The following is an 11518-nucleotide window of genomic DNA, read 5'->3' as shown; positions in this document are numbered from 1 at the left end:
CTTCAGGGTGACGAGAACTTAATACTGATGGAAGTTTTATTAAGGAGAGTGGCATAGGTGAAATTCAGCATAATATAACTGTGATATCATCTTGGCTTACGCTTGCCCTACTAACTGTGATGGAATCATGGCTGTAGAATCGATGGCTTTGCAGCGGGGTGTAAACTAGTGCTTCAACAAAGGTTTCAGAAATTTCTAAGTGGAAACTGACTCTTACAATTAAAAATATGACAGTGGGCGTTTCTTCTACCAACTACATCATACTCAAGATGATTGAAGACATCAAGAAAAAGCTAAATCTGTCTAATGCTAGCATTGGCCACTACTACATCACACTCACGATGATTGACGACATCAAGCAAAAGCTAAACCTGTCTAATGCTAGCATTGCCAACGACTTTGGAGAGCCTAATCAAGGCTGCGGACTTTTTGGGTAAACTTGGCACTGCGATAATTGGGGAAGGATACTACCTTTCATTCCAACAGCTTCCTTTAGTAACGAGAGGTTTAGTTTTGCTAGATAAGTGGCGACTACCTTCAATTAAATCAAATGATATAGCTAATTTTTGTAAGTTATTCATATGTCGGTGTCTTGCGATGGAAAGAAAGAAAGGAATATAATTTATTTTGTACTAGTAGTAATAATTTGTATTTTGTGTTGGGGAAGGTTGTCAGTTGGGGACCTCAATTAGTTATGCTCTTCACACTTGACAGTAGTACTGACTACTGAATAAGTAGGCAGTCTATCTCTTATAGTCATAATTCAGCCACAATCTTTCCATCATCCTTCCCCTTTTTATTCCTATCATATCTTTTAAACAGTGTATTTGACTGCCATTTTGTTTCACCCTCACAAAACAAAACTTATCCCCATTTTGCGTCTACAATGGCCAAAATTATACTTCTCCATTACTTGCTCTTCATCTTACTTTCTTCATCACTCACGCTGTTACAAGGTCACATATATATATTCACCTGTTGCATTATCTTAACTTTCTTTTTTCTCATTCAAATACTTGGCTTTAACTTTTCATTTTCATTGCCCGCAGGGTCAAGAATTCAAGCTATAATTCCTCATTCTCAAAGGGCGTATCAGGGTGCTTTGCACTACGAGGTAGGATGAATTAAGAGATGGTAATTTTCTTGAATTGGTGAATTGGATTGCATTCCTGATTCCTTTTTTTACGTGTCAAAGGGTGGTGCAAAAAGATGGGTGAAAAAGAATTCAAGAAGGTTGATGATAGGATCAGTGGCTCCAACGTGCACGTACAATGAATGCAGAGGATGCAAGTACAAATGCAGAGCAGAGCAAGTTCCAGTGGAAGGGAATGACCCAATGAATAGCCCTTATCACTACAAATGTGTTTGTCACCGCTAATTCTATTGTCACAACATCATAGCCAGCAGCCTTAATTCCATTCCAAGAAGAAGGGTACTTTGAAAATTTCATCATTTTTACCATTTCTGGTCTTACTGAGAGTTTCAATACTGTTCTTTTTGAGGTTTGGGTTGCTTGAATTTTGGTTTATTATATTGTCTTCTATATTGTATCAGAGATTTTTAAATCTGTATTATGCCTTTTTCTTCAAATGGAAAAGAGATTGATTTTTGCATGTTCTTTTCCAACTTCTATATTTTGTATACTATATAGTATGTATGCATTTGTTTCTGCGCCAGATTCCTTTGGGCTCATAAAGAAAGGCTGAAGCAACTGATAACAAGTATAGTAAAAAATTGAGTTGCACTAGTTTCAAAATTATCTTCCAAATAATGAGCAATGATGTTTGATATTTCTCTCCTTTTCTTTCATTCTGTCTGCTAGTATTCCATAATTTTAAAAATTACTAGAAGCAATGGGAAATTAAGAAGAGTTACCTAATTGAGTCAAACTGTTGCAAAAAAATCTTGTACGAATAGGAGTATTTATTTTGGGTATTGGAGAAAAGGAACAACCAAGTTGAAGTGAACAAAATGTGTACTAATATGAACTATAAAAAGTAGCATGAGGTGTGATGTACCAAAGGGGTTTTGCAACAAGTGGGGATAAGGGAAACGATAGAAGGGTTTAGAAACAACTGCAAGTGGCACATGGAAGTGGTCCCAAGAAATTCGAATCTGGTTTTGGAACAGGTCACATGGGGCAATATTTCTAAGCATTTGAAATTCATGGCAGAAGATATCTGTGACCAATTCCGAATAGTCACTGCCAATTCTAGGGGTAAATAATGTGCTAATTAAGCTCATTTCCAACTATAGTAGTTAGCACTACACTAAAGCTTTTGCTATGGGTAAAGTTTAAAAAAGAAAAAATTACAAAGACTGATTTTACAGAGTTTCATCTTACCTTTCTTGATGACCGGTATTATATTACATCAAGCAAACCCAATTTGGTACAATTCAATTTCAAAATTTAATATATGATTATTTTTTTCAAATAACAATACTACAATTTAATCATTGGTTGACTTTCATATTATATTAACATAGAAACACACTATAAATTTACATAAATCAAAAACACCTACAAAGTAACGAAATATACGAGAATAAGGTATGTACCTTTGTCCGTCATTAGAACACGCAATCGAACTAGGTTGAGTCTTTCTCTTCTTTGCTTATGACGGCTGATGGCTGACGGCTGACGGCTTATGGGAATTCGTCTTATGTTAAAATCAGGAGAGGGGACCTAACCTTATATTTATAGGCTTAAAAGCCTTAACCTAGTGCACCCCCCATTATGGTCTCATAGATCTACTACAGACCTACACTATTGCCAGCCCACACCAATAACATGAAATGGATACAAGCCCATATGAAATTCGCATGAATACACGGCATGTATCTTGCCCATCAATTAATAACTCAACCCGTTTTACTTTAATGTAATAAAAGTTAATGTCAAGTCCATATAAAATAAATAACTCTAACATTCTCCCACTTGGACAATGTTAACTTTTAAGGAAAAGTTTTGGAAGACTTATTTTTATGAAAATGACTCTCGAGCTGAATAGACAGTGCCCATAAATGTTTAGTGGTGGAACTCTATCTCCAACATAGTTCAGTCAAGCAAAACATCACTGTTGAACTGTAACAGTACTTGTATCTCCAACATAGTTCAATCAAGCAAAACATCACTGTTGAACTGCAGCAGTACTTGCATCAACCAACGATACAAGACCAGTCCACAATTACTAACACTGAAGTTTTGTAGACATAAACCAAATGATGTGGTAGTGTAGCAAGAAATATCCAACATGGACTCCAAATCGAGGCTATTTTATTGTTAGTCCTTCAAACGATTTTTCATATCAACATGTACGCTTAAAATCAACATGCGTACCATAGAAAAATCATCACCGCAATTTTCTGTTACAACATGTGTGAGTACTAAAACAACATGTGCTCCGCCAGAAAATCTTGATTTTCAAGGTTCAACATGTGCAACATATTACATGGTGCAACAACCAGAAAATCCAAAAGGTAGAATGATATACCATATATGTCTCCAAAAGAGAGATCCAATAAAACAACAATATAATCTTATCAATATGAGACATAGCAAAACAATATAATCTTATCAATATGAGACATAGAAAACATGCAAGGAAAAAGCCTTAATCTTTTAAAATAATATTAAAGTGTGCACAATAATAATCAACAACATAAAGAGTGAGATGAACTTACTCCCACTGATCTTAAATAGATGCAAGTATCAATTTTGTTCTCCATAAACCCCATAAAATTTGTAATTTCCTCAAACTTTTAGTACCACTGTCGAAAAGCTTGCTTCAAGCAATAGATATATTTCTTTGACTTACACACGAGATGCTCACTGCCTTTACCAAAAGAAAAAAAACTTTGAGGTTGTTGCATGTAAATCTCTTCATTAAGATCACCATTCAAAAGGTTGTCTTTACATCCATCTAATGTAGCTCAAGATCAAAGGGTCCCATTTGTTGCCTATTCTCTGCGTATCTACCATAGTACTCACCCCTTCGATCAAACTTCACTTTTTTAATGACCTTTCTCAGTTGTTTCTCTACTTCAGTTTTAAACACTTTGAACATTTCAAGAGAATCTGATTTTTCTTTAATAAGAAAAACATAATCATATCGAAGAAAGTCATCAATGAAGATGATAAAATAACTTGAACCACACATTGTAGTAGAATACAGACTACTTATGTCTGTGTGAATGATTTTCAACAAATTAGAACTATGAGTAGCATTTTTTTAATCAACTTTTCTCTAATGCAATCAATACATATTCCAATATCTCCAAAATCAAGAGAAAGTAAAATATCAGACTTAACCAATTTATCAACTCTATCCTTAGAGATATGACCTAAATGCTTATGCCACCATATGCTTGATTTTTCGTTTAAAATTATCGTTTAGACCCAGTAATTTTAGAACTAAAAGGTTTGTATTCAAAGTCAGAAGCCAAAAAATTTTTAAACAAATCATTGGATAGGATTTCATGACCAACAACTCAAGAGTTCAAAAGCAAATTAAATTTTTCATTAAGAGAAAGAAAATCATAACCAAATTAAATTTATTCATTAGATCTCCAGTCTCAGGCTTATTGGATAAAGGATACTTTTCTTCCACTTGGGTAAGAAACCTTTTGGCATCGATAGTTTCAGGCAAGCCACTTTTGAGGTGCTCAACAATCAACCTTCTATAGGCAAGGATGCATAACCTATTAGATCTCTCCTACTTAGCATAAAATTCTTTTCCAGCAACTATACTAGAATCAATAAGAGCTGGAGGATCATTCTCATGCAAAGCTTGGTCTATGCCAGTCATGCCCACAGCAAATTTAATATCTTCTTTCCATCACTTAAAGTTAGAGCCAGATAGAACCATAACCTCAGCATTGTTATTGTTCAAATAAATAGTAACTTTTTACAACATAACATGAATGAATTTATCAACACAGCAAGGCATAACAATAATAATTTTATCACAACAATGAATCCCGCAGTGTCAGCAAGTAGTCCTCCTTTGGGAAGGGTAAAAAAATATTTTCAATAGTAGAAACCTATCCCCTTTAGGCAGATAAATTTACTAAAATTAAAATATTTTCACATAATGGGGCTCATCACAATACTAATTTAAAACACACAATAAATTTCCTTTGGGAAGATCATTGTACATTCTAACTTAGTGATATTCCTCGAAATGGATTAAACAAGTCACATAAAGCAAAGCAAATAGGTCACTTTGGTGTATCTATTTACCCTAATTTACAAAATAAATTCAATCTCAGGGTTTCAACATGCTATTGCTTAATTTGCTCATGTAACACATTAAGTAACCACACAATTAAAAATATTATAAATTCGATTTAGTTACAATTCAAATGAAACCAAATTCAAATAGAATAAATAAATAAATAAATAAATAACAATTCGACATCTTTTATAAACAATAGCTTATTTTTTTTAATTTTATAAAATAAATAACTTTTTATATTATTTAATCTAAGCATGTAGAACTAACTAAATGAATGAATCTTTAATAACATAGCTGCCAGAACACATTCTTAAGAAGACTTTAGTTTAGCCGACTTTACTTCATTCAATATAAAACATTAATAAAATTAACTCTCTGTAAACAAGAAATGTAGCGGAAAAATACTTGAATAAAGCACATCTTTGATAGAATCTTTCTCAAGATTATTTTTGGAACACAAGTCTAGGCTTAACTTATCATCCTTCACCACAGGGACATCACCAGGCTTACAATTTTCCATTTGAAATCTTTTTCAAAATTCGATCAATATAGGCCTTTTGTGAAAGCTCCAATAACTTACGAGATTTAACTCGTTGAATCTCAATGCCCAGAATAAATAATGCCTCTCCTAGATCTTTCATATCAAAAATTTTGTTCAATGAATGTTTAGTTTTATGCAACAGTCCCAAATTATTACTAGCAAGTAAAATATCATCAATATAAATTATAGCAAAATCTACCATAACATAAATATCAATTCAAGAGATAATATCATCATAAGCCCGAAACAATATGGCGAATAGTCTAATGACAAATGAATAATAATATTAAATACTTTCACTATCCCAAAAAATCAAATGACTCAACAACACCCATATTCTAAACATGTTCCATAAAAACTATGGGTCTTAGCCCCTTGGTTAGTGGATCAGCAAGCATCAAATCGGTAGGTATATGTTCAATCACAATATCCTCTCCTTGAATCATGTTATTAGTCCCAGGATAATAATTCTGATCTTTACCATGCCTTTTGTTGTCTTGACCTTTCTTAAAAGTATGATTATTAGATCTTTCAAACTTCCTAGGTCCCTTGCTAGAGCTTGCTTTGAAATCATGAGAAGCTAACATGGCAACCTCACCATTCTTCTTTTTAATTTTTCTCTCTTCAACAACACATTTAGAGATAAGATCATTGATTGACCAAGATTCATCCTAAGTATTATAGACAGTTTTCATTTGGCTAAACTCAGCAAACAAAGAGTTAAGAGCAGAGTGAACAATGTAAGTATCGGGAAGAGATATTTCAAGAGTTTTCAATTTGGACTGAATATGGATCATCATAAGTATGTAATCTCTAAGACCCCTGTAAAGTCATACCTCATCCCTGTAAGTTTATTCATTACATACCATGTCATATCCATAGCCCTTTTATTCAAAAGCATGATAATGACTACCCAAAATATTTAAACATCACATGGGAGTTCTTATTTCAAAACACATGAAAACTTATACTTTATCATATAGTGGTCATCTCTTTCATCAATCACATGCACATTCTTTATTAGAAAACATGAGCATCAGTAAATCAAGAAAAAAACCTCTCTCATTCATTCATAAAATAATAACAATCCATAACATTGTAACGATAATGGATTTCATAACAACAGAGGTAACACTCAAATTATGCTCTCATATAACTTTTCAAACTAATAACACATGTACACATGAAAACAATTAATGTTTAGGGAAAACAGCCTCATAGTTTATATAAGATTTCATCATAAAACGTGCCTTACAATGTATGCTCTTCAACAATTTCAAAACCAATTTCATGTATGAAATTAAATACATTAAATGCCTATTTAATCAATAAATTTATGCCCACAGTGTTTAGGATAGTCCCATATACAAGAACTCTTGCTTCTTAAGTTTTAACTATTCTGGTCCCCCTTGTAAGACAGTAGAACCCATATACTTTAGAATGAGCCGGACAACCTATGAAAAAAATAACACGAGGTTCTAGCTTCAGTTTTCTTTTCTAAAGGGTTATATATCTTTACCTCCACAGGACATCTCCAAACTAAAAAAAAAATAATTAAATTGGGTTTTCTATTAGCGCACAAAAATAGTGATTCATATATTAATAACACTATAGAACCTGAATTAAATCCTCTCATTACCTTACAGAAAGCAAAACAATTTATTGTGCAATAGTATTACCAAAGTCTAATTCAAAACCCCATCAAATTCGTATTGATAAATTTTTTTGGAATTACAGCTCCAGATAATTTTATTTTAAAGTAACAACACTCCATAGATTAATTTCTATATTTCTACATCAAATAGAAACAACTGTTCCATTACCTACAACAATAACTCCCAGAACTCAAAAAACATGCCACAATTTCTAAAAACCAAATTCAATTGATTTGATTTCATCGCCTGACTCTTAATCATATGTACACCTTTAGAGATGTTCCAAGTCAGTTAGACCAAATAGAAAACTAATATTGTCACAAAATAATTTCAGTAGTAAACTTGAGAAGATCTTGATATCTTATGACATTGTGGAGCCTACAAATCAGTATTATGTTTAACAACCTATGTCTAATCTGGTACTCTATCTACAAACTATTTCATCTTTCACGACTTTGACAATTATTCAAAGAACTAACAAAATTTGTAAAAAAGTTTCATTAAGAGCAGATTATAATCCAAAAAGAGAAAAAAATAAATAAAAAAAAAGTTCCATAGACGCTCCAAATAATCTATCTAGTAACCATCTCAATACTAAATTAGTTGTCTTTCAAATATTTCAGTTTATTAAGCAAGCGATAGTGAAGATTCATACAAATTCAATCCAAATCAATCTACTAGCTGTATTGAGTTTCAAATTTAATAAATAACGTCATATTTACTTAGTCATAACATCAATTAACACCTCTACTTCAACACTTTATCATCGAAAAATGCTGCGGAAAAGAAAATTAAATTACAACCATATTGAGGTTCTCAAAACATACATCATAGTATTCGGTTATAGGGTTCAAGATCTATGTGAAAAGATCTTAATACCAAGTGTTATATTAACATAGAAACACATGACAGATTCACATAAACCAAGAATACCTATAAAGTAATGAAATATGAGAGAAATAAGGTGTGTACCTTTGTCCGTCATTGGAACATGTAATCGAAGACGAACTAGGCTGAGTCTTCCTCTTCTTTGCTTATGAAGACTGGCAACTTATGAGAATATGTCTTATGTTAAAGCTAGGAGAGAGGACCTAGCCTTATATTTATAGGCTTAAAAGCCTTAACCTAGTACACCCCCAATTATGGTCTCATAGGTTTACAGGCCCACACTATTGCCAGCCCACACAAATAACATGAAATAGATATAAGCCCATATGAAATCTCCATGAATACACGGCTTGTGTCTTTTCTACCAACTAATAACATTAGCCCGTTTTACTTTAATGTAATACAAGTTAATGTTAAGTCAACATAAAATAAATAATTCTAACATTTCAATCAAAAATAAGAAAGATAGGCTTCAAAGAACAGAGACACCACAATTTAGTCATTGGTCTACATCCATGGAGACTTCGTGCTTCAATCTCCTTATTACCATTCTCTAAGTACTGACCAACCTGGCCTGCATCAGCAACACTAGAACTACCAACACTTTCCTTGCTTATATTAACAACACTAACACCACTATAAAAAATATCCTTGGCTACATCAGCAACACTACCACTCATATCATTAGCAACACTAGTACCACCACCAGTCCCATCCTTGCCTCCATCATTGCTTCTTCTAAAACTTTCTTTAAAGAACGTATGTATAAAAATAAAAAAACACCACCGGATAATGCAGCATAAGCATTCATTTTTTACTTTAAGAACGACTTGGTCGTAAGCTTCATGCTATCAAATAAATATTTATAAATTGCACATATTTGAAATCGAATAATTCGAAGACCTAAGGAATAACTGCAACATTTAAATTTACCTCAACAAAAAACTTCACGATAGACATTTTAAAAATAATATCAATCAAACTCATTTTTGATAATTGATGAGACGACATATTAACCACAATTTTCCTAATAGTGTGTGAGGATTTGATGCATCATAAGACACTAAGTAGGGTGGATGACCTAGTAAGACAAATTACTTTTGACAAAAATAGGCTTGTTATCCGTAGATTTAGCTTGCAAATCCTCTAAGATGACATATTCTTTTTTGAAAGAATGAATTTAAGAAAATCGATAAAGGAAAGGAACCAAAACATGCAAACCAAGGTTCAAGGTTTTGAATACTTCCTATGGCGTTCAATGGTAAACACTTTAGACTCCCGTACAATGTTAACACCAAGATTTACAAGTAATTTACCCCAATTTACGCCACAAAAATAAGGAGTTAGTCTTCCCATTGAAAACCTATTACGAGTATGTAACAACCCGTAAAAATCTTCTACGTGGTATCTCACCTAGTAGCATGCTTGAGAGGCTAGAAACTTGAAAATTTTCGAAGTGTCAAAAAGGATTTAGCCATAGTTTATGCTCCTAAACTTGTGTGATCTCTAAATCAATTTTTTCAATCTTGAGATATAGATTTTTAAGTTATTTCGTGTTTTGGGGAGTAAAAGAGTGTGTTGGGGAAGTTTTGGATTTTTTGGACAGAGTTAGAGGTGAAATTAGATGTTGGAAATAGTGAACCAACGCAAAGTCAACATGCTACATCGATGGACGCGTCGATAAAATAGTGGACTGATGCAAAGTCAACGCGCCACATCAATGAACAGGTCAATAAATAGTGGACTAATGCGATATCGACGCATCGATGCCCAGTTCACAATTTCCTTTTAAATTTTGGGTCAAGAGGGGTATATTAGTCAATTCCCCTCATCTAAAATCTGTCTTAACACAAAATTAAATCATTTTTGGGGAAAAATACATCAGAAACCTCTTACAATCTCTCAAATCAAAAGCCTTAGTCTCTTTCCCTAAGATCAAGAGTTTATCTTTGAAGTCAAGAATTTCAAGAACTTAAGCTAGATTCGGATTCCACCCTTCCTCCTAAGTGATCTAAGGTACGTAGGGGTTTTTCTAAACTACACGGGAATAAGAAAATTTTTCAAAAACAATTAAACATTGTGAAATCATGAGTTTTGAAGGGGTTTTGGAGTTATGTTTACAATCTAGCATTATGAATTCTTTAATGATATTATTATTTTAGTCTTAAGGCCTTTCCCCCAAATTGATTTGTACTCATATATATGTATGTATGAAATTTAGTTGAATATTTAATTGAGAGCATGAAAATATAGAATTCTGTCTTGCTATGATATCCCATTCTTATCATACGATATGGATTATTTCGAATGTATTTTGAGAAGCATGATACAAATATCTTGATTATTGTTTATGATTTGCTTACGGTTTTGAATTGAAGAAAGGGGTTTTTACAGGTTGATAAATGTTTAAAATATATAATGAAAGAATTGCATGGTTTGTCAAAAATCCATGACCACCACATGTTTTGTTAAAATGTTGGAAAGAGTCTTTGCATAATTTGACAAATGTTTTGAAGTATGAATCTTCTTGAATTGTTTGAAGTATGGTGGTCCAAAATTTATATTTTGAAAGAAGAGATTATATGATGATATTTTATGGCTTAGAGATTCTACTTGCAATTCAATGGTATGACGATACCATATAAATGAATGCTATATAGAGTAAGAGTTTCAGACTTGATTTTAGAGAATACATGTCTTAAAGAGCTAAAAATGGGCTTAAAGAGGGTTAGGTGGTTGCCCGAAGAAGGCTTGAATTTCAATAACTCCTAGCTCAAAATCGTGTTTTGCCGATACAGGTTTTATTACATCCCCAAGAGGGATTATACACTGGCCTAGTACCTTGTGGCGTATTAGAGAAAAAGACTCCAACTCTTGCGGTAAACTTGAGTTAGGGGCTTGGCTTTCGAGTTAAGGGCAGATTCTATTTAGCTCATGGAATTTTAGAGTTGTAGGGTATACCACCTAGCTCAGAAGTAATATAGATCATAAAGTTGCATTTACAAGATTATTTTAAGAGCATTTGAGATGGCCTATGTATTTTGAACTATTTCATGCATAATATTTTATGACTTTCTCTCACATATGTTATATATGTATAGCTTTATTATTTTGGATTACTCTGCATACCAGTATAATTGTATTAACCCCCTTGATTTCAGGGTTTGAGGCTTAGTCTAGAGGTCCTGCTAAGCCGT

The 11518-nt window shown here is 32.9% G+C and overlaps 1 protein-coding gene across 1 annotated transcript; it reads left to right on the top strand.

The window, feature by feature from the left end:
* The first annotated feature begins 660 nt into the window (after positions 1-660).
* LOC107877220 (EPIDERMAL PATTERNING FACTOR-like protein 9) lies at positions 661-1613 on the top strand. Its single transcript, XM_016723913.2, has 3 exons — positions 661-956; positions 1050-1114; positions 1196-1613. The coding sequence occupies exons 1-3, from the start codon at positions 887-889 to the stop codon at positions 1376-1378; spliced, it is 318 nt and encodes a 105-aa protein (XP_016579399.1). The 5' UTR covers positions 661-886; the 3' UTR covers positions 1379-1613.
* The last annotated feature ends 9905 nt before the right edge of the window (positions 1614-11518 follow it).

Source organism: Capsicum annuum, chromosome 7, assembly GCF_002878395.1.
Source record: "Capsicum annuum cultivar UCD-10X-F1 chromosome 7, UCD10Xv1.1, whole genome shotgun sequence".
Classification (NCBI taxonomy): domain Eukaryota; kingdom Viridiplantae; phylum Streptophyta; class Magnoliopsida; order Solanales; family Solanaceae; genus Capsicum; species Capsicum annuum.
The sequence above is the reverse complement of the archived record's forward strand: the minus strand, read 5'-3'. Positions and strand labels throughout refer to the sequence as shown.

Bases quoted from the DNA above. Each gene is read 5' to 3' on its own strand.
- LOC107877220 (XM_016723913.2), top strand. From the start codon at position 887: ATGGCCAAAATTATACTTCTCCATTACTTGCTCTTCATCTTACTTTCT. The intron at 957-1,049 runs GTCACATATATA...CATTGCCCGCAG, and splicing joins ATCACTCACGCTGTTACAAG to GGTCAAGAATTCAAGCTATA. The intron at 1,115-1,195 runs GTAGGATGAATT...TACGTGTCAAAG, and splicing joins AGGGTGCTTTGCACTACGAG to GGTGGTGCAAAAAGATGGGT.